Source organism: Rhyacophila brunnea, unplaced genomic scaffold (genome assembly GCF_057557595.1).
Source record: "Rhyacophila brunnea isolate RB1 unplaced genomic scaffold, BYU_Rbru_1.0 scaffold_10, whole genome shotgun sequence".
In the NCBI taxonomy this organism is placed as follows: Eukaryota; Metazoa; Arthropoda; class Insecta; order Trichoptera; family Rhyacophilidae; genus Rhyacophila; species Rhyacophila brunnea.
In genome coordinates, this window is record NW_028232752.1 from 25,600,038 (window position 1) to 25,624,975 (window position 24,938).

The following is a 24,938-nucleotide window of genomic DNA, read 5'->3' on the forward strand; positions in this document are numbered from 1 at the left end:
TAACATATAATGTCAGTGAAGCAAAATCTTTAGCTTGTGCAACAAAAAGTTGACAGATTTACTGTAAACTAACTAACTATTATAAACCAGACATTAAAAGAATGATGTACATGCATTATTAAATTAAGGTTTGAAAAGGGATCATTATAAAAATAGAATTGGAATAGGTTCCATGGAATATAAAAAATGATTATAAAAAGGGCTACCTATGTCATCAACATATTTTGTTGAACTTCAAAAAAATCAATCGGCTATAAAATGTGCCATAATTATTAATTAATTACAGCTAGATTATTTACCAATCGAAACGAAAAGAGCAGATTTATTATCAAATGTATGTATTATAAAAAATAAAATAGTATTTAAAAAAATGAATTACATATAATTTCACATTCTCCATAAGTGTGTCCTGAAGACATAATATTATTTCATTTTATATATTTTATCATTTTTCATAAAAAATATTTTTTTTCTGTATCAGTGTGTCGTTTACATACATGATATTTGAATTTTTTCTATCACAAAAAAAAACTTTCAAAATATATATTATTACATCTCAAATAGCTGGCAAATGTATATTTCTATAATAATTATAGATGTAGAGAAACAGATATTAATTAATTTAAATATTTTCTAATTTGTTATGTACTTACATGTAATTAACTATATAATTGAATTCAAACAATCTATTATTTTTAAAATGTTACTTTGTCATTTTATAAATATGTATAAACCAAATTAATTTCATAAACAATAAAGCTGTTGACCATTTTACGTTGTGTTGATTTTAATTCAAAAATGCTTCCATTGTAAATCCTACATAATTTTAATTACGTTTGCATTAAGTTATGCAGCTACAATTAAAAAAAATTATTTATGCAACCAATATGAAACAATGAATATACCCATTATAGAGATACATAGTAACAGAATTAAGTACATATTATATAGACATTAGAACAATCATTAGATGTACCTAATTAGAACAGAATGTGAAACATTTTATTTATTTCCTAGGGCTAGGTATACTCAATGGTGTCCATTTTGTATTTCTTCTTTGGGTCCATTTTGATTCCCGTTCTGTTGATTAACCGGTATAACCGGTATTGTTAAATTAGTTTTCTTTAAGATATCAGTTAACGCATCTACCCCATTCTTTTCAGCTATCTTTTCTAAGCGACTGTCCTCTTCATCTGAAATAAACACATTTAAATCAGGTTTGTATTTTTGTACCAGACGAGTAACATTGCGATAGCATATAATATTAATGATTGTTGAAATTACAAAGATATAAAATGCCTCTCGATTACCGTATTGCATCAATTATAAGATGCAGTGTTGTATTTAAATACAAAAAATAAAATAAAAACATTGTAAAAAAATCTGCTAAGGTTAGAGAAATCCCTTGATTTTGTAACAATTATTATTCTATTATTATATTATTATTTTAAGTAAACCAATTGCACAGAACAATTATGTAATAACAAAACAAAAACTGCAGTTTCCATTCTCGTAAAATATTGGCAAGTCAATAAAAACATCTTATATTATGTCTTTAGAAAAAACCCGAACGAAAGTCTGGTTCTAAGAAAATCTTAATATGGGCATCCACACGGTAGAAGGTTTGTATAAACAGATTTTTGTTTTTACGAAAAATGGATGTTAGCCACTTGCTCAACCTATTAGGTCAATACTGACTCCAAACAAACAAACAATATACGTATTTGCCTGGACCTGAGACCTGCTACATTTTAAGCCGACGCGTTAGCTACTCAATCATCTAAAATATCATTAGCATTTTAGAATACTTTGTTTAGACGATATTGGTTGACTTTGAAGATTTTACAAAAATTAAAATTGCCATTTTTGTTTCGAGAGACTTCAAATGTATTACGATGTTCACAAGTGAAAAATCTGTAATAATCACAGCTTTGTCTTCTTGTGATTATCTTCCTATATAATATCCTTATTCAGTTATTGATTTTTCTGTTTTTCAATCATTTTTAAATTTCAACGCAGGGATTGTGTAATGTCGTGTCTAATCTAGTATATTTTTATTATTCACAATGACAATGAATACTTTTATTATGATATCGTGGAGTTATACTTCCATCCATGCGACAGTTGGGAAAGACTTCTTACGGGGAAAATTACAGTTATCCTCGGTGTATTATTACCCACGTTACTTTTTATTGTGTACAGGGTTAGCGAAAAATGTTTTTATGTCAAACAGACCCCACATTGTAAAATATTATCTGAGAATCATGCGTAACATTAAAAACTAAAAAAAAATATAATACTGTCCTTCTCCGTATGATCTTTCAAATAAGTCAAAAATGTACTTTTTTTTCGGTTGCATGTATGAAATGTCCAAGTCGAGGAATACCTGTAATACACTGTTCGCCCTCATCACTGGAAGTTGTCCAAATACAATTAGTATCTGTGAATAGAGCAGAGGTGCAAAGGTAAGACAAATCCCGTAAACTTAATTATTATTTATAAATAATAATAATCATAATGATGGCCGAGCGGCTTAAGCGTCGGCTTATAATGTTGTGGGTCCCAGGTTCAAATCCTGGGTCTGGCAAATACGCATATTTTTTTTCAATTTGTTTTTGAGTCAGAGGTCAAGATCTTTGACCTTATAGGTTGAGCAAATGGCCGACATCCATTTCTCATAAAAACAAAAAAATCCGTTGATACACACCTCTCTACGAAGGCCCATATGACCTCATAAGGCATAAAGTCCACTAAAGCAGGCTTACGGGGAGCTCGCGCATTTTCTATGTGAATTATCGAAAATACAACGTAATCAAATACGCCAGCGCATACTGGATTTGACGACACCTTGTGCCCGCCTGCCCCATGAGTCACCGTTTTTGGCTTCTCAACGATACGAATTAACGAAAATACAACGTAGTCCATTCATTGAACACGGCAAGCAAAATCACGCTCCTCGAAGCGTCGTCGATAGACGAGCGAGAAGTCATTATTTAATAACATAGAACTCATTGTTTAGTTATTGCGTAATTACAAGCCCCGAGAAATAATATAATATTTTTATTGCTTTGTTATGAGGACGCTGATAATAATAATTATTTTGTGCTTCTTGGGCCCCTTATTACATAGGTGAAGGGTAATGCGCGGGTGGGATGGGGCCTACTCAGTAGTGAGCGCACTGAACGCTTTTTTGGTGGGCTTTATGCCTTAGGATCGGACATGATCAAAAAAAAAAAAAAACACTAATCATTTAATGTTTCATATTATAATATAATATGTCAGACAACAGCTTTTGTAATTATTAATAAACCTTAAGTGTCAAATATATTATGATGAACGTCGCGTATATCACGTGAAGTCACTATACTAATACCTACATTAGAGTTGGCACTCTCCATCATTGAATTTACAGAGATGGTGATCGTTCAAAATACTCTGCAAAATGACAAAACCATAGACCAAATTTGTCATAATAATAAATCAAAACTCCATGTTGATTCAGATTATTTTATCAGTCGTATGTCGGAGTAGCTCATTAATATTTTTAAAAAATCCCTTACCAGAGCTGATATCCGATTGATTCCTAGGGCTAAGCCGGCATCCTTTAGAAAGATAAGATTTAAGCTTTCCTACTGATGCCAATAACAGCCCCATGAAGGGGGGGCTTGGGTTCAGCGGTCTAGAGAGGTACTCCGGGTGGAATTGAACCGCTACATAATACGGATGACTTTCAATTGTGGATATTTCCATTCGCATTTTGGATTCGTCCTTGCCTGGAAAAAAAGATAGCAGTAGAGTGATATAAGTTTCAATAATTTCATGTAGGAAGTGCAACAACTGAAGAAAGTCAACAAAACATTAATAATCACCGCAACATTATAAAAGAGCTACTCACCAACAAATTTGTAACCGGCTGCTTCTAATCTGTCAACATATTCTGGGTTTACTTCATACCGATGCCTGTGTCGTTCTTCAATAGATTCTTTGTTTCCATATAGCTGGGCTATAAAAAAAAATGCAGATGTAAAATGCTACAATATGGAAAAACCAATTATTTAACATTGCAAAATATGAACTATGTACTAACTTCTAAAATTTATAACAATAATTAATATGGAGATATTAAGGGGGCTGTAAACGGGCAACAAAAGTTACACATTGCCGGAAACATTTCTAAAAACTATAGCCATGCAACATTTCCACCAATAATAGTGCAGCCATATATCTGGGCAATGCCGGACTGAGTATATCCCGATAACAATGCTGAAATAGTGCATGATGGTAATCTGTTTCTAGCATTAGCGATATAAAACCTTATTGGCTCGTACCAGCTAACACCTCATTCGTTGCATATATACTGATGACAATCGGTCGACTAACGAACAGCCCTATTTGCTGAATGAAATTTCGCAAATTATGTACGCATCGAACCTATGAGAATTTAGCTAAAAGCCTACCCTGTAACACCTTACTTTAGATCTAAACCTCACTAGTCTGGTGGCAAAGCTAAAAAATTATGCACTTTTATATAAAAGCATGAACTTTGGCATGATGAATAGGCAAATCCTAAGGGTAATTTTTAAGATATTGAGCCGCTTGTCAGTTTACCAAGGACCCCTAAATTCTAAAAGGGTGGTAAAAGGGTAAAATAAGTACTTCATCAATTTTTTAAATATAAGTACTTTCACATAGATTTTCAGTTTGGACATATAATTTATGTTGCCTATAAAATACCAAGATGGTGGTCAAAAGTAATTCGTTGGATTTTCTTTGGATTAAGTTTTGGTTTAGACAACAAACTAATGATTGTTGGTGATAACGGTAAATACTAACTTATAACACTGGGTGCGAGAAAAGTGGTCCTCTTTCCCAGCCTCATGGTGCCTCCCATTTGCCCAGGATGATGTTCCGGCATGTCGATCACGAGGGGGTTTTTACATTCCTGGTCGATTTCTGTTGTGTTGGCGTCCTTCAGATCAAGTACATTGCGAGCAAACTCAATGACGCTGGCTTGCAATCCGAGGCAAATCCCCAAGAAGGGTTTCTGGGTCTCCCTGCACCACTGGCATGCCTCGATCTTGCCCTCCATTCCCCGTTGGCCAAAACCACCCGGCACCACCACTCCACTATCAAAAAGAAACAGATTCGCCTAAATGAGAACTCTTATCACTCTCGCTAGTATTGACCGTTGTCCCTGATAACTATCTTAGGAATTAGGTGCATCAGTTATTTGTTCTCCCGAGGTGCGGAATTTACCTGCCATTGGTAATGCCAATCAGAAGGGCAATATTGGATTTCAACTGAATCACTCATAAAATTATTAATATGTATTATATTCCACTTGTGTGACAGTGAGTTAAGATAAATGTTGCCTTATAAATTTTTAATAACGAATCACTAAATTGAATGCCTTGTACTCTGTATGATGCTGTTTATATTTTCATATTACATATCGTCGTTTCCATTGCAAAATTGTATATCTGCAAAATATGCGTTTTTGACATTTTTGTATAATTAAAACCGCAAAAATCACCTTTACACACATGCAAAATAACACAATTTACAAAAATTGCATTATCGATTAAATTATGAAAACCTTTTTTGAATTTATTCAAGTGCCATACATTTTGTAAACTGTTTTTATGCTCCCCTGAAAACTTGAGATTTTGCAGATATTCAATTTTGCAATGGAAACGACGATATGCTGTTTTTTTGTTTTGTTTAAATCTGTTGATAATTTTAATAATTCAATTTGTTTTCTTTATTTTTTCATTTAACAACTTCGCTGCCTTCGGCTCCGATCGGAGCCGCGTCACGATTCATAGTCGGTGCCGCCGTATCCGATCGGAGCCGCCTGTATGGTAATCACGAAATTGTCATTATTTCACTGGCACTACCATTGAGTGATTTATTTCTTAGCTGGCATCGTAGATGAATACGTTACCGATATTTTTCGCTAGTTGGTTTTTAATTTGTTTTTTTTATAGACATTTTTCGGCACTGTGTTTTATAAGGTCCTACCTACATACCACTTATCATTATCACTTATTGCATGTTCGGCAGTGGCAGCATTAGGTTATTTAGAATATTTTTCAGTATGATTTTATAAAGATAAAAAGTTTTTTAGTCAAGCACGCCACTGTGCAAAGAAAATATTAATTGGTATTCACATTAGTGTTACTCAAGTGGATTGCTTTGAAATTTGATACTTTTCATGACATGGTGAACACCAAATCTCATAAAATCAATTAGGGAACTGATAAATTTCGGTATCTCAGGCCATAAAAAAATCCATAAAATAAATTGCGTAACATAATAATATTTTCGAGCATTTTACAAGGGCCTTCATTCACAAAACCCACTTGAATGTTTTCAATGTTAAGTACTGTGAAAAATTTTATAATTTACGACTTGTAATAACATAACTTATTTATAACAAATACGGTTCAAGTTCATGAGCCAAGTTCATGAGCAGTGCCGCTGGCTCCGATCGGTGACATTATATTTTACTGCCGTATTGACATGTTTATATACTAAAAAAACATTATTAATATAGTCATCACTTGTTTTCATCTACCTTGACCTAATTTTTACGTTTTCGTGGATTGGCACATGGCGTCAATTCTATAGTATATACTAGGCAGCGAAACTGTTAATGTTGTGAACGTCTTACACTTATAATTTGTAATGTATGTAACATCTTTATTATATTTTACAATAAATTTCACTAATAAATGTAATTATCGCCGTTTCAAAAGTATGTATATAAATAATGTCATCGCATGTTCTTACTATGTATGTACTTCTTTCCTCAACATTGCAGAGGCCATTCTCAAGAGAGTGGCATTGAGAATAGCCTCTGCAATGATCCCGAAATGTCGAGGAAAGGAAGAAATAACGATGTGTAAACCCAAAAATCTATTACGATATATACACAGATATTGTGTAACCATCTCCCTATCTTTTTTGGTTGGAGGAACCATTGAAAGATTCGTAAAAGAGAAATGACTAATATTATCTCTTCACATCTGGCCACAAGATACAAATGAATATTTTGTATATTATTATAGTCTGTAATGAGTTTGTGTTAATATAAGCATTTATTTTATAAAATTGTTCAATAATAAATAACCAACAGGTGAATATCTTAACCAAGCCTGACTATTAAAATGCTTCATTGTCTAATTAACCCGTCCCATGAAATCCTTAAACAATTAAAAATGGTGGTTGTACCTTTCTCAGACAGTTCACATACATATTTTATAATACAATAAATGCATCACCATGTCTATCCATGTGTATAATACAAAAAATCAGTAAAGCCTCGGGATAAAATTGTATCATTTCCCATTATGGTTAAAAGTCAGTTGTGTAAGAATCCCCTCCAAACTATTTGTCTAAAAAGTCTGTTTTAAAATTAGGCCAATAAGGGTGTTTTCAGACTATGGTATCTTTTTATTCAAAAATACTTTAATTTTTAAAATAATATCAACGATAAATAATTTTATTATTGATGGCAGGAAAACATGCCAGATAGTGCACACAGGCAACCAAATTTTGATATACAAAAACTCAGATAGATTTTATATTACCTACCTACTCATTTTTAAATGTTTTCATTTATTTATGTACACAGTTAAAATTTGACTTTTGTTGTTACTAAGAATATTAGGGATGACACTGTGTCAATACTAGCCCTTTAATCGAAAGCAGTTACTAACTCGCTCCTGCAGAGATTCTGCCAAGCCTCGTGATAGAGGATCGGGTCTTCAGCCTTGGTGGCCTTCTCGAGGTCTGCGGCTTCGATGTACTTGATGATGAGCTTGTGGTTGACGGCAATGGATGCGTGCTGCAGCGCCTTGGCGATGCTGGCGTACGAGTCCTCAAACTTAGTGTACTTGCCCACCACTGAGATGCGCACTTCTTTGCGGACAGAGTCCACTCGCCTCGCCAGGTCGCGCCACTTCTGCATGAACCTATAATCATTTCAGATATAAATGTCGAATATAAAGTGACCTAGTCTAAAACAATTATCCAGAAAAACTAAAATAATTTTAGGTAACTTCCGTGATACCGATGTCGTCTACAGGATTGATACATGCACCGATTGTCGTGTATGGGTATTTAGAAAGATCCATGAAAATGGCATATGGCATTGCCGGTTCTGATTGTACATAAAAACAAATTAACACAGGAATATGGTAACACCACATCTCTGGATAAATACCATAATAGTGAGATCCCCGGGGTTCCAGCGGCTAGCTCAGGTGTCCATCGAACCCCGGATTCACAAAAAAAGAAATTCAAACGGTTGCAGTATAAATAAAACACGGTCTTTCGTGCTCGTAACGTGGTCTTCTTATATTTTACATTTTCTTTAAACGTTTACATATTTTGTTTTAACAATAAGTTTTTCAGGTCCTATCCTATCGGAAAGGGGACGCTTACTATCTCTTTTTCTTTTTCAAACTTCGCGTACCCACGCCATTCCACAAAAAGGACTCTCGTGATTGGCCAAATTTTATCGCGTGATGGTGATCACATTTAATATTTTACCTTAATACCCATAATTATTTTGCAACATTGTATTGACTGTATAAATCACATTGATATTAAAAATTGAAATATTCCACCCTCTCATTATATTTATTTCTGAATCAGTACACTTAAAACTGTGTAATTAACTTTATTTTTAGTGAAACCCATTTTATTTAAAAAAAATTGTTTCGTTTTACGCGCCCGACATCCTATTCCAAAGGCGCGCCGCGCCGATTTGCGGTGCCTCTCACGTTTTATTATTATTATTTTTTTTTCATTATTGAAACCCCGTTGCGAAATTTACGGCTTATTGACTCATTTTTTTTTTCTTTCACAAGCATACAATCTCTACTTTCATCCTTTTATACCTAATTTTAACTTATTATTAAAATTTAACATAACAACTAACACTTCGTCGAGTGATGCCTTATTATTCCCGTTCCGTTTTCGCTGTGTTAAATTTACGATTGGTAATTTGTAAAGAAATAATAGTGACGGTCGTATACTATTTTCCTCGTTTCTCTTTGGATTCAAATTATTAACACGGCGTAACTTTGAAACAGGTTTCGCGCTACTGTAGAATATCCTCTTTCCCGTTTATAAAATTGTTTGCGATTTTCAATGTTAATGTTTTCGAATTCATTCATATTTACTTTATTTGAACGGAAAGAATTGGCGTCACTTTGCGAAGCGTTATTTTTAAAACTAGAATGTACATTTTTCTTACTAATGAACTTAAGTTTACAAGGCTCAGAAAGTGGGTCCTTAATTAACTTTGTATCCGTAATTAGAAGAATTTCCGGATGTTTTATTCGTATAATCTACACATTTCACTTCCAACAGGAACTCGGCGTTCACCCTTGACTCGAGGGTTGGCGACTGGTCCTGCTTCATTTCCTCGTGGTCGAGCCTGCGCCTGCACAGCTTCTTTGATTCCTCTCAGCTTGCGCGCCTTCTCAGCCCTCTTTTGAGGCTCCCTGGCCTCCCGTTTCCTTTTTCTCTCCTCACCGAATATCCCGTGGTCGAATAGGGTACACAACATGTTAGTGATACCCTAGGAAAATCGGCATTTTGCTCGCCGTTTTTCGTCGCGAGTGGGCCGTGGCCTTTACGAGCCCTCCTCGCTGGATACCGTCGATTATGTGTCTGGTCTCCATAGGTGGGATTTGTGCAGCCATTCGTCGTACTGGAGACGCGCTGGTGCTACGGTCTCCAGCACGACGCTAGGCGCGGTCAGCTCCGTATGTGGACTGTCTTCGAACACCAGAGGAGGGCTCTCCCGGTTTGATGTTGGAGACAGCACTTCTTCTTTGATAAGGGTCACGTCGGAGTCCACTTTTTAGTTAACCATTTCTTGGTTGTTCCGGCTCCTGGATCATAAACTTTTATTTAGCGTTCGCGGGCGTAAATTTTATTTCGCGGGTTCGGAAGAATCCATGCGATTCTTCGAGCTTCACGTTGCCAAGGCGCCATTGAGATCCCCGGGGTTCCAGCGGCTAGCTCAGGTGTCCATCGAACCCCGGATTCACAAAAAAAGAAATTCAAACGGTTGGAGTATAAATAAAACACGGTCTTTCGTGCTCGTAACGTGGTCTTCTTATATTTTACATTTTCTTTAAACGTTTACATATTTTGTTTTAACAATAAGTTTTTCAGGTCCTATCCTATCGGAAAGGGGACGCTTACTATCTCTTTTTCTTTTTCAAACTTCGCGTACCCACGCCATTCCACAAAAAGGACTCTCGTGATTGGCCAAATTTTATCGCGTGATGTTTTTTGATTTCACGAATCACGAGGACCACCCTGGCGCAGGCGCGTCGAAATTTTGACGTTGCCGACAAGCGCGGCAAAATTTATTATTTTTGAATCCTTATATTTAGTCTTAAAATTATCTCTTTCATCCATCATCATTTTTACTTTTTAAATTAAAAAAAATACTTACGTGGTTGAGCAAGGAATCAGGTTAGATGTTTTATGAAGCCGTTTCTAGAGGTCAGGGTTACGTTTCGACTTGAGCTACTAAATGATTATTTTACACCGGGAGAAGCCCGCCTGTAACAGGGGTGTATCAATAGGTTAAAAGCAAAAAGGCTACTCTCCTTTTTAAATATGCATAAGTCACTCTCTGCAATATTCAAATTCAATCTTATTTTTAATTTAGATTATAGATTACTCTGTATACTTTAATAAAACTTATAATGTACCTAAAACCCCTCAAAACTGTGACATTATTTTTACACACATAATATATCAATAGGTACATATTATGTTAGTGACAGAGTAGACCTTTTGCTTTTGACCTACTCATATTCAAAGAAAACCAAAATGAGCCTTATGAAACTCTATTATGGCACGGTATAATATTGATGTGCATTTCTGGAACATCTGGCATCAAAATTCATATATTATTATAAGTAGGCAGATTCAAAGTAGAAAAATAGTAGCTTGTTTATAGCTGCCATCTATGTTTTACTTTTTGAAGCGTTTTGACATATTTGTGATTGTTCATTCCCATATCTTGACAATTGAGAATATTTGCTGATTCCTCTTTCAGGATAGGCTGCCTCGCATTTTCAATCACCATTACTGCGTATTACCATATTATTTAATGTATTAAAACTATATAGATTCGGCAATCCCATGAATTGGGCATTACACTGGAGATCCAGGACATTTTAAAAATAACCATTAAAACCCATATCCGCCCGTGCCAATGCCGGACATTTAGACAAACTAGATATATCAGGCGGTAATCAGGTAAATATAATAACATAAGTAAACAGGTGCATACTTTCCAGGTCGCGGTATAGCAATGTTGAGGTGAAGTCTGTCGGTAAGAAATTGTACCACACCTTGCGACTCCATCAACAATGGCACATGATAGAGAGACGACAAGTCATGGATGCAAATAACCTGAGAAAGATACAAAACCATTTCTGTAATTCACAATATCATTCGGATTTCTAATTGGGTTTACTCTAAGGACTTCCGCTCACGAGAATACTCAAAAAAGACGAGACTGAAACTAAAATTCCAGCCAGAATCTAGACAATGTATTTCAACGGCGGCTCGCTCACGGCAAGACTAGAATCTCTGTTTTAAAACGTTCGCCACTAAACTGAAGAGACGCGACATGCTAGTCTCCCAGTCTCCCATAAAACAGTGGTTCCAATATCAGTAGATTCGATGAAAAATCATATTTTCTTACCAAAATTGGTAGCACTGAACTGAACAATCAATAAAAATCTAGACGTCAAAAGTTAAAGATGGGTGAACCGATTTTTAATTTAAAATTTGTGGCAGAAGTTGAGAAATACTCATGCCCATATAATTTCAGGTTGCCAGAATATTCCCGTAAAGATATTACAAAAAAAAGCTTAGAAAATGGGTTTGACAGTTTGAGGTTATGAGATTATTATTGCAAATGAGTTTATGAGTTCCATCAGCAACCAGTTCGACAGATTTTAGCCTAAGGGTCTAAATTTATTTTAGTAACAGATATATAATTATCATCTCGGTACAAATTGAAAGGCTACTACGTGTTTTGTCTGTCCTCTTGCATGAACCACAAATTTAATGTAAAGTTCCTTTTTTTCAACTAAGTGTGCAAAATTTTTTTTACTGTGTTCGATCCTAAGGCATAAAGCCCACCAAAGCGGCGCTCGGTGCGCTCACTACTGAGTAGGCCCCCTCCCACCCGCGCATTACCCTTCACCTATGTAATAAGGGGCCCAAGAAGCACAAAATAATTATTATTATCAGCGTCTCTCATAACAAAGCAATAAAAATATTATATTATTTCTCGGGCTTGTAATTAATATTCACGATGACATCATTCTACCAGCGAAATATCGGACACGCAATAACTAAACAATAAGTTCACTGTTATTAAATAATGGCTTCTCGCCCGTCTATCGACGACACTTCCAGGAGGGTGATTTTGCTTGCCGTGTTCAATTAATGGACTACGTTGTATTTTCGTTAATTCGTGCCGCTGAGAAGCCACACGACGGTGACTCATGGGGCAGGCGGACACAATGCGTCGTCAAATCCAGTGTGCGCTGGCGTATTTGATTACGTTGTATTTTCGATGATTTACGTGCCACTTGTGAAATTTTGCGCGAGCGCCCCACTCGCTGCGTTAAGTGAGTTTTACGCCTAAGATCATATGGGCCACCACAGAGTGGAGATTTGTATTAACAGATTTTTGTTTTTATGAGAAATGGATGTTAGCCACTTGCTCAACTTATTAGGTTTATGGTTGATTTAATAAATGTTAAAAATTTTTAATTTTAAATTTGCATATGACATGAACAAAGTGCATGATTGAAATGCACAATTGATAAAAATTATCAAATACAAAAATGCACAGTATGTATGTGTAAACGATGTTGCGACTACTACATTTACTGATGCTGACGAATGAAAGGAGTTTCGCCGAAAATACGGAGCATAACCAATCACAGCAGTCAGCACATTATTCTCAAGTGTTCAGAAGAAGGTACAGTGTAATTATAGTGTCGGTGGGATATACAGTTTCTGAGTTACAAAGGGAGTTTAGTACACAATAACTGTGCATTAATAGTGATCTGACCTAAAATTGTCTCGTCTACCGGCTTTTAACAAACCTACAATATTGTAAATTTCAAATGTGTAATTTTAAAAAAAAAAATATTTTCAGAATGCGTTTGGAAAACGCTGCTCTAAAAAACATGAATCTTAATATATTATCATGTAATATCTATTCAAGAGTAACTAATAGCACAGATTCACTCATCGAAGATTATAATCATCTAGCAATAGGAAAAACCGGCTACAGACAAATTCAAAACGTTAATACTATCAAGAATGATTTAACATAATCAGCAAGGACTACTGGCAAATACCAGTTATTCTACCAGACATTGCAATAATTTGAGATACTTAGAATAGCCAGTGATTAATATACTAATGCAAACCTGTTCTGGGGCAACATGACAGAAATTGGAGATCTTTTCCTTAGCAGCAAATCCAATGGGAGTTTCCGAGCGGCACACGATCAAATCTGGAGAGAGGCCGAGCCCACGGAGTTCCCTCACTGAAGATTGTGTCGGCTTAGTCTTTGGTTCTCCTGTAGCGCGGGGCTGCAATTCAAATTATGTTTAAAATAAAATACACACATCGAATTGAAATAACGATAAAAACATTGAAATATCTGATGATATTGGAAAAATATCATATAGCTTCTTATTAAAACTCAGAAATAGGAATTTGATTCCAAGATTCCTTGATTCCAAGGTGGCATTAAATAAAAAATTATTAGCAAGTGCCAGTACACTTAAACTAAAATTAGTAGAGATCCTGGCGACATCGAATATTAATAGCATTTGGGATGTATCGGAAACATATTTTTTAGTAAATTTCAGCATGTTATGTCAATGAATATACTATTATTATTAGTAATATAACAATAAACAACATTAAATGGACGCATGTTGGATTTTTATGACAAATTATATTTCGTTCGGCACGATCCGCGCATCGCCTAGCCACGATCTTTTAGACCATGCATCAACTGATCAACTTAATTGGTAAAGCAGATTGGCCAGAACCTGACAAATGCGTAGATATAGTTTCTTTAGTTCATTGAATTAACAGTTTTAAGTTTTTATTTCCCGCAAATTATGCTGAAATAGATAATATTATTATGTATTTTCGTCTGCTTAACTTGGAAATTGCTCATCTACATTTAGTAAAATGTTCAGGATGGTATAAAAACTAAATAAATTCGGTGTTAAGCAATATTTCCTAATGAATTTCACATTTATTATGTTATGTAAATAACAATATTGATTTGACATTCAAGATTTAACAATAATTTAAACCGTACCTCAAAAAAGTTCTGATACAAATTATTCATTTCTCATGCCGACATGGAGTTGGAGATAAGCGGTTTGCCAGTGAAGCCGACATTATTCAAAATTCAATTAAAATTAAAAATTATTTTATTAACACATTCACGTATAATTACATATATAAGTATGTAATCATTGAAATTTTAAGTCGCAGGCTCAACCGCGTTTATTGTTATAAATATGCCTGCCTTGTAAGTACTGACGCAAATTATGCGCATTCCTTTTTTATAGACACGGCTGCTGTGTAACAAGGCCCATCATCAGTCCCCGTTTTGGCTCGAATGGTCATATTTTTCTTTCATATTGTTTACATAATTTTTACATTTTTTTGTTAAGTTTGAGTTGTTCTGTGTTGTTTTTTTTTGTTTGTTTACATATGTTCAAATAATGTATCGGCAACGAAAAATAAAAGAAAAAAGAAACAAAACATAAAAGAAAAATTCTCATTTGACTCACTTAAATCCATTTTCAACAAAAGAAGATACTATGAGGTATATTGGTGTCCCTAGAAAGTTATTTTACTACATTACGAGCATTGGTGATGTACAAAATGAAACTTTTAAATCAATTTACAATATTGAAAGAGTTTAATTAAAAAAAGCCAAAAATATGCGGCAAACGAATTTGGATGATATTTTAATAATTCAATATTTAATTTTGTCCAGTGTCTGGACTTGACACTAAAAATTATGGCAACTCTAACCATGGATAAGAAGTATTTCGATATAAATAATTGACAAGTTCACAAATCCATTTTGATTACCTGTGGTACTAAAGACACGTGAGCGCAGCAGAAATTTTCCCTCTTGACCCTAAACTGGAACTGTCGGAACGCCTCAACGAAGGGCATCCCCTCGATGTCTCCGATGGTGCCCCCGAGCTCCACGATGCACACCTGCGGCACTTCCTCGTGGCACACCGGAATGTGAGCGACGCGACTCACCCACTCTTGAATCGCATCTGTTATGTGCGGGACAACTGAAAAACACAAAATGCAATAATTACTTCTACTTAGTGAGTCCACTCCTAGTTACAAAATACAAGATGGCAACCGTGACTGATCCAATCATGCAGGTAACTGCTCTGAACAGTTCTTGAGTAATCAAGACGATTAAGTGATGACAAGTAAAAAAATATTTAGCACAGTTTTCACATCAACATATCTATTAATGCGTAAGAATTATTCAAACATATAATATAATGTAAGTACAGTAAACACTATCTATTTTCAGGATTTGTATTATCTAATTTGCGGATTAAATACATACAGTAAATCCTCGACTTCCGTGATTAATTCGTTCCGAAGGTTTTCATGTAAGTCGAAAAATCGTGTAAGTTGAGGACTTACAGTATATTATATTTTTTTGATGACAGAAGTATTGCATTCAGAGATATTAGTTCTTGAGAATGTAGTAGTGTTTTCAAATGAATTCTCAAATCGTGTAAATGGAGGTAGTATTTGGAGGAAGGAACATTATTTTTACGTTTTCATTACAGTCACAAGGCGGATTGACCCAGTGCATTATCAACTAACAATAAAATCTTAAATGGTAGGTTATTTTCTTTGCAATATTCTTCTACCTCTTGTATAAAATGAAGACGAAACCAGACGTCAAAAATTTCTTGAGTCATCCGTGCTTTTGATTGGATTTCCAAATCAATCACAGGTAGTGAAGATTTCTCCTACAAACAAGCAAGCAACAATGACCCTTATCTCCACCTCATCAAAAAGTACACAATTCAATATTAGCAGGAAATTTCATTTTTGTGTGTCAAGTGTAACTGGTTGGTATTAGAGGTGAGTTGGAAATACTGTCACAAGTTTGTGTACTTAAGTTTCGGATGAAACTACCCATACTAAGTATTCGTTGCCCAATAAACTTGTTTCAAGAAACTTGAAACGTATTAGATGTTCGAATTCGAACGCATTCGATAAATTCTGCGCCGTGACTTGCTGTTCCGTTATGCTGGTTGACTTTCAACGCTATTGATATTAAATGCGCGCGAGCGAGATATCATGATACACGTATGTCTAGCCGTGATATTATACTCAACTGTCATTGTTCTCCCTTTCTCCTCTGTTGTAAAGTTGGTATAGTGAAGGACAAAAATGGTCACGTGTTATAGGATACTTTTGAGTTCGCCTTAGGGTTTTAGTTTTAAGAGTTTTTGGTTTCAGTTGAGTATGAAACTTTATCGAGTCCAGGAGTTCGACGCATGGTATGAGATCTCGCCGTACGCTAGCTAGTTCGTAGTCTTGCTACGTATGAAACCATCGCCTCGGCGTCGCGACTCGCGTATGTTTAGTATGCGACGGGTTTTAGTTTTAGTTTCAGTTGAGTTGACGTCAGTCGCAAGCCGGAATAACGGAGTTCTGATAACGCTAACCGACTACGCGTTTATCTGGTTTTGTCACGTCGACTTTCTCGATTTTTAGTGTTATAATTGGAACTTATAAACATAAACTGAATTCAAATTGTATGCGTGATTGTATAAATGGATAATAATTATATTATACTTAATAAACAATTATTGTAAAAATGGCTACTAAAAGGTTAAGTTTCGTGTGGAATCGTTCCAAAGAAATAGTTACAAATTATGCCATCTGTAATGTTTGTAAAATAAAAAATTCATACAAGTCAATGTCAAATTTGAAGAAACTTTTACAGCGCAAGCACCCAACTATTCATATTGAATTTGCCAGGCAAAATATAGCTCCACCTGTAAATGAAAATGCTTTACAGATAAATGAAACCAGTGCTTTTAATGCTTCAGTATTTTCTACTGAAACAGGAGTGACTAGTGCCATAGTTCCAGCTGTACCTGTCTCGAAAATGGGACTTTTCGAAAAGCGGATGTATTTTTAACGATTCTATTATAGCCGATATTTCAAATACTAGTAAGTATTTTGGAACAAGTTTCGATACCAAGTATTTTTTAATACTGGTAGTAAGTATACTTAGTCTTCAAAATCGACCAATTTTCCCACCTCTAGTTGGTATTAACATTAGTTTCTTTCATTCTATAACAGCGATAACAGGTATTATATTATTATAACAGTCTGATCGCTAGTATAAAAAATATAAGTATAGGTAAATCATTCTACATTGACACTATAGGCGATTCCCGTATGTATTGGAATTGGTTGCTGCAATGTCTGATTTAATGCTAACAAACAATACCACTACAACTGGAAGTCGCTTTTTCCGTACTCATGGTGCCACTGTAGAATGATTTACCTATACCTATAACTAATATTGCTAGAATAGCTGATAGCTTCAGTATTGTTTCGGAGAGATGGAGCGCTACATTGTCATCTATTCAGTTATTGTTTGACGTTCAACGGTCTTCTCACATGAATAGGAAATCGAAAATGATGAATATGACAATAATTCAATGGGTTTGTAACTTAGAGATAGATATTCTTTGTCCAGTGATATCTAAATTAGACACAAAGTTTGTATTTTATGTTTGGATACCAGAGACCACTCAATTAGGTTTCCTTTTTTTAATAAAAAGATAATCACAATTAGGTCCTAACGATTAAGCCAATCCTTGATGAGGATCCTCATTTTCGGAATAATAGCGATTAATGTTGTGAAATAACTTATTATATTTACTACGACTTTTCGGTTGACGTCAGCAGCAATTAAAAAATCTAACAAAGGTAAAATTATTTATATTTCTTACTCTTGCACGCGACCATCTTATTTATCAGCATAAAAATATTTGTGGAAAATCCCTCAAGAGAAATATTATTAAGTTGATAATGCTTGGAATTTTTTTTTTGACATTTTAAAACGGCCATAACTATTTGCGGACCGGCGGTTGGGAAACACTGGTTCGATGTATAGTAAATATTTCTATTATAAGAGAAAACCAACATTATAATAATTTCCACTTTTAAATCATAGATATGTGTTTCATTACAAGGAATATTATATTGTGTTAAAATTTTCCAAATATTAAGTAGTTATCAAAATATAACACAATTGAATCAAAACAACTAGGACAAATTTTATTAATAATATGTAGGTAGGTACTAATTAAATCATATGCAGACCTTTATAATTATAGTAAAATTTTATTTTTATGTGAACACACCAAACTGGTGGTCAATTAAGCAAATCAAAGCAAGTTCTCTGTGAATGAATCATAAAGAAAAAACAGAGTCCATAAAAATATGAAAGTAATTTATACACTGAAAGAGCTATTGTACTATCCTGTACAAATTATATTTGGAGCAAACACAATAAAATTAATAATGGCTGAAAAAAATTAATGGTTTGAAATTTTCCCATGTGAAAAGAATGTTACAAGCACCAAATTGACTCCAATATAAAGGACAGTGAATTTTTTTTATTTTTAACATGTCCTAAAAGAATGACTCGAAGATTTTGAAGAAAACCATCATCTATATAGAATATAGATGAAGCCCAGGGAACACAAAAACAGTGGGAAGTGGGCGGATGCGTTCTGGTGAGATTGTAACAACGTTTAAATGTGGAGAAATGAAATAGACTTACATGAGTAATTTAATTCAATAGTACATATAATAAATATGCAAAGTTTATCTCGTAAACTAAATGCGCATTCAATATTGGTAAGTAATATATTTTGAGGACACTGTTCGGCGTGCTTTGTGTTTCTTGCATCTTATAACCTGACTATCATAAAGTAATGAAACGAATCCAGTTTCAAAGCCTTGGTCCACAGTGACTGGTTTTCACATTTTATCTTATTAATCCGTTCTAACCCTAAACGTAGAAACATAAGGACCTTGGTCTATTGATAAGGTTAACTACAGGACTTTGCATTGCAGGTTCAATTAAAGAGAACTTCACACCCCAATGAGATTTATTTGCTAATTTTCAGGGCGTACTTATGAGAAAACAATCTTTCACGATAAGCAAGCAGTCATTAATACAGCACATCAGAATTATTACCTATACATACTGTTGAAAATCTTGTAAAATCGTTTATAATGCAGGCTAACAGTGAACACACAATGAATATTGAAAATGGCAGCCATTACTTGAGTTAATAATTTCCAACTTAGCGGTGTTAATATCTGCTCAAAATATTAAGCTAACCATGATTCCTTCATTCGGTAAATGCGTTCAAATGTCATAATGTAAATCATTTAGGGATTTATTTGGGGTTTACACATGTATGGATTTAAATTGTAAACAATATGCATAGGTACATACTTATTACTTATACATTTTTGATGCAACAATAGTATTTCCAGCAATAAATTTACGCATGTGTAAAGCCCCTATTACTCTGGAAAACAAGTACAATATTAAACTGAAACCACTATAGATAACGTGCCTTGTCTAGACCGAGATACATCTGTCCGTAAACAAACGGAGATTGTATAAAAACTATACACAATCATTTGTATAAACACATTTGAAACATTTTCATACAATATTGATCGTAAGTATGTGTAAATGTACTCACAAACAAGTTAGTATGGCCGTATTTGGGGAAGAAACATTTTTGTTTTATTAAAAGTGGAATGTTGTTTTGATTAAAGCGCAAAAATTTGTATGAAGTAGACCAGGGGAGGGCAAACTGCGGCCCGCGGGCCGCATGTGGCCCGCCGGGTATTTTTTTGCGGCCCACCATCATTAATTGTACTTCTGATTACGAATAACTTTTTTATAATTTTTTAAAAAATATTGACAATAGATTAAAATTTGAAGAATTTGTTGTTTCGTAAATGTATTATCTCAGTACGTCTTCCTTGCGTCTCGTCTCACACTATGTAACCACTATTTTCTACGTTGAACATCGATTTCAATAGATATTGATAGTGTGCCGACAGAGTACAACTTGAGATTATTGATCTGCAGTGTGACACTGATTTAAGAGAATTGCATCGTCGCAAAGAAATCTCCAAATTTTACAATGCCCTTAATTCAGACAAATTCGACCAACTTAAAGTTTATGCAAGAAAAATGTTCGTTATTTTTGGATCAACCTATATTTATGTGAACAAACATTTTCGATCATGAACCTCAATAAAAATTCTTTACGATCAAATATCTCCGATGCCCATTTACAAGCAGTTTTGAGAATATGAACTACAAAATTAATACTTGAATTTAAAAAAATGTTCAAAAATGTACAACAGTTTCATTCTTCTCATTATTTTTTTGTATTCTTGAATTTGGCCCCCCATCCAAAAAGTTTGCCCGCCCCTGAAGTAGACTGACCGAATTACATTTAATTTGTTGTAATGTGTTTGCATGTGTGGACATGCGATGTGTGAAAACTTTCAAGCAATGACATTACATTTGTGTAGCAAAAATTTGGATACTAATCTATATTTTTAATGTAGACTTACGTATCTTGGTCAGGACAAGGCATTACAACCAAAAAGCAATTCCAGGTAATGTAAAGAAAAAAAGGTACATTAATTCAGGTGCTGAGAGGTGAACTAATATATGTAGCTAAACATAACTGTTTTCAACATTCCCTAAGTGAGGTCTCTTTCTAAAATTATCAAATATTACCCATTTCACAAAACGAAGGATAAGGCCAAGCCAAAATGTTCAAATTAAATACGGTCGGTCTATGTGTACTGATACTTTCTACTTGAACGTCAGGATACATTAGTTGTTATCACATGTGACATTTTAATATTTTAAAGTGGTCAAATGTCTATCTCATACATCACATTTAAATGTCTCTTCAATAGTCGAAACCATTTTAAGTGGTAACAAAATGGTCAAACTTCCAACTTATATTATGCACAAATATGACATTTAAATAATATTTTATCAATATGAGTTATCTTATTATTTTTAAGAAATCAAACCTTATAGGTAGTTATGTAAATTTATTTATTTCTTATTTTATGCATTCGTTAGTGGTCAACTTATCACTGGTATATAATAGAGGTGAGTTGGAAATACTGTCACCAGTTTGTGTACTTAAGTTTCGGATGAAACTACCCATACTAAGTATTTGTGGCCCAATAAACTTGTTTCAAGAAACTTGAAACGTATTAGATGTTCGAATTCGAACGCATTCGATGATATCATCGCCGTGACTCGCCATTCCGTGATGTTGGTTGACTTTCAACGCTATTGATATTAAATGCGTGCGAGCGAGATATCATGATACACGTATGTCTAGCCGTGATATTATACTCAACTGTCATTGTTCTCCCTTTCTCCTCTGTTGTAAAGTTGGTATAGTGAAGGACAGAAATTGTCACATGTTCGTTTTAATCGTAATACTATTAATTGAGTTCGCTTAGTTTTAGTTTTAAGAGTTTTAGTTTCAGTTGAGTATGAGACTTTATCGAGTTGGCGTTAGTCTAAAGTCCCGGAGTTCGACGCATGGTATGAGATCTCGCCGTCCGCTAGCTAGTTCGTAGTCTTGCTACGTATGAAATCATCACCTCGGACGTCGCGACTCGCGTATGTTTAGTAATACTAGGAATTAGTTTCAGTCGAGTATGACATTTACATCGAGTTGACGTCAGTCGCAAGTCCAGGATAATGTACTAGTATTCGAGTTCTGATAACGCTAACTGACTACGCGTTTATCTGGTTTTGTCACGTCGAGTTTTTCGATTTTTTAGTGTTATAATTGGAACTTATAAACATAAACTGAATTCAAATTGTATGCGTGATTGTATAAATGGATAATAATTATATTATACTTAATAAACAATTTGTGTAAAAATGGCTAGTAAAAGGTTAAGTTTCGTGTGGAATCGTTCCAAAGAAATAGTTACAAATTAAGCCATCTGTAATATTTGTAAAATAAAAAATTCATACAAGTCAATGTCAAATTTGAAGAAACTTTTACAGCGCAAGCACCCAACTATTCATATTGAATTCGCCAGGCAAAAAATAGCTCCACCTGTAAATGAAAATGCTTTACAGATAAATGAAACCAGTGCTTTTAATGCTTCAGTATTTTCTACTGAAACAGGAGTGACTAGTGCCATAGTTCCAGCTGTACCTGTCTCGAAAATGGGACTTTTCGAAAAGCGGATGTATTTTTAACGATTCTATTATAGCCGATATTTCAAATACTAGTAAGTATTTTGGAACAAGTTTCGATACTAAGTATTTTTTAATACTGGTAGTAAGTATACTTAGTCTTCAAAATCGACCAGTTTTCCCACCTCTAGTATATAATATATCTTAATATTTTAAAGCTGTCAAACCTTGTGGTTTCACCAGAAAAAATTACAAGATGGCAGCGCCACTTATAAACATTCTCGGATGTGGCTTAGTTCTACAACAGAAATTTTTACTGGTAAAATCGATTCATCCATGCTCGAATTATCTTAATTTTGAATCGAGCATATTTTTAAACATACCTATTTCATTTTAAAAATCGTGTTTCTTATCTGACACCATACTTCTTTACACCTTTCCGTCAATCTGTTACAATTAATTGTATTGTGTGCGTCGTGTAATGCACTGTAAGCATCTGCCAAACTATTATGAGAGTATCCTATCATTCGATTAAAATAAACGATTCCTTTAGTTGCGTATCAGTATATTTTTCAAATTTAGAATTTGCATTTACAGGTACATTTTTCTCTCACCTTATCCATTTTAATGTCTTCTCCCTGTCTCGCTCTCCCAACATTATGTGTTACGAAGTTTAATAAAAGAGTAAAATATAAACTAAGTAAAATCTAATAATTGTAATTATGTCAGCATACTTTGCATTCACTTGTTTCTTCCCCAGTAAAAGCCATTTGCATTAACCTATTAACCTATTTTCGTGCAAGGATCGCCCAGTAAGCTGCAATTACGACGAGATCCTACAAGCTGAGGAATATGGTATTGCCTTCGCCAACTCCTGGAGCGACACATTGTAGCTATTGAAGACCGGACACGACAAAGAAGATTAACTTACTAAAGGTTGAAACTCCAAAAGCCCTTATTCATACCATGTTTAATAATTATGAGATGGATCGAATGCAATTGTACGATCTTCTAAAAGATAAACATGATGTCGACGAAAATTTTGTGTGAGAAATATCAACATTAAGTTACGATTAGCAGTTTTTAAAGTATTTATTACCAAAATAATCACGAAGCTTTAAAAATAAAGTAACATTTATAAAACCTTGAACTGTCTTTCCAAGGTAGTCTCCCTTGCGCTCTCTGCTGATGACCTGCTGATAGATCTTGCCGGTGGTGATGTTGTTATCGTGGTGCAGCGTCACGTCCAAGAATCTCTCGTAGTTTCCCAAATCCAGGTCCACCTCGCCCCCATCGTCCAGTACGTATACTTCCCCTGGAAATATTTAAAAACAAAATATAATGGAACAGAATATGTCATAAAATAAATGTGTAACATGAGGAGGTAATTATTTGTGAAAGGAATTTTTGTATAAACACTAAAACAGAACCCGTAGTCAATTCGAAACGCATTACAAATTATTAGTTCAATGTGTTTTCAATATGCCATTTTTTAAACAAGTTTTAAAGTAAATATTTACTTAATACAGTGAGAAATGACAAATACTCATGTGGAGTCTAGCCTACCGAGAGAATTAGATATTATATCCAATTTTAAGTAAGTAATTATAAAACAATGTCTATCTGAAAATCAGGTGGAATCAACAAAAAACGACCAATTTTCCTGTTTTCTCATAATATTATTATAATCATTACGGAAACATAAATAGACCCTCTCAAGAATGGCTGAATTTTCATTTATATGGAAGAGAAAATATACATAGCCAAATAAAGATCTCTCCAATTTTTTAAAGCGCAGAACTGTAACTAGAATAATAGATTTATAATAACTTAATAAAAAACATAAACACAGTTTTTCATTTACTTATTATTGTTTCCATTACATGAAAATATCCAAGCAATAATTTCAAACTAAGTAAATAAGACGTAGATTGCATAAAAAAAACAATGGATTTTTTTTAATACATCTGCTTCGTAATAAATTCATCAACAAAATCTGTACTTTTTTCTAATCTTGACATTCAATTGGCGGTGTTGATGAATACGAAAATAACCTATACGTATCATGGCGTCACAAAAACACATGGTCAGGTGTAGATTAATAATTGATTTTTTGCCAGAAAATAATACATAATGACCGTTCCGTCAAAATTCCGAAGGTCTTGGATAAAAACTGAATAATTTCACAAAATTCCAAAGTGTGTCGATGTAAAATGATGTACATACCATGCTCGTAAGGAGAAAATGTTCCTGCATCTATATTGATGTAAGGATCGATTTTGATAGACGTCACACTGATTCCACAATTCTTGAGGATAGTTCCAATTGAACTGGCGATGACACCTTTGCCGATTCCACTAATAACACCACCGGTTACTAATATATACTTCATGTTGGACATGGCAGTCATGGCACTCGATAACGCGCACATTTTCACAAATTCGCGATTCGCGGTTTCAGATTGACTTGACGTTGACGTCTCAGCTCAAGCTATTTCATTTACTGCGAAGAGCGAGAACAACCGATTGGACACCGGAAA

General features: G+C 34.4%; 1 protein-coding gene across 2 annotated transcripts; it reads right to left on the reverse strand.

Moving 5' to 3' along the window:
• Positions 1-472: 472 nt before the first annotated feature.
• On the reverse strand, positions 473-24,905 carry Ctps (CTP synthase). 2 transcript variants are annotated; one of them, XM_085952590.1, is made up of 10 exons: positions 24,626-24,905; positions 23,544-23,714; positions 15,196-15,410; positions 13,497-13,661; positions 11,330-11,451; positions 7,722-7,976; positions 4,834-5,126; positions 3,896-4,003; positions 3,561-3,773; positions 473-1,193 (listed from the first exon to the last, which is right to left on the reverse strand). In XM_085952590.1, the coding sequence occupies exons 1-10, from the start codon at positions 24,828-24,830 to the stop codon at positions 1,030-1,032; spliced, it is 1,911 nt and encodes a 636-aa protein (XP_085808716.1). In that variant the 5' UTR covers positions 24,831-24,905; the 3' UTR covers positions 473-1,029. The 2 variants fall into 2 exon arrangements, with proteins under 2 accessions (XP_085808716.1, XP_085808722.1); XM_085952596.1 differs by lacking the exon at positions 473-1,193 and adding an exon at positions 1,995-2,440.
• Positions 24,906-24,938: the final 33 nt, after the last annotated feature.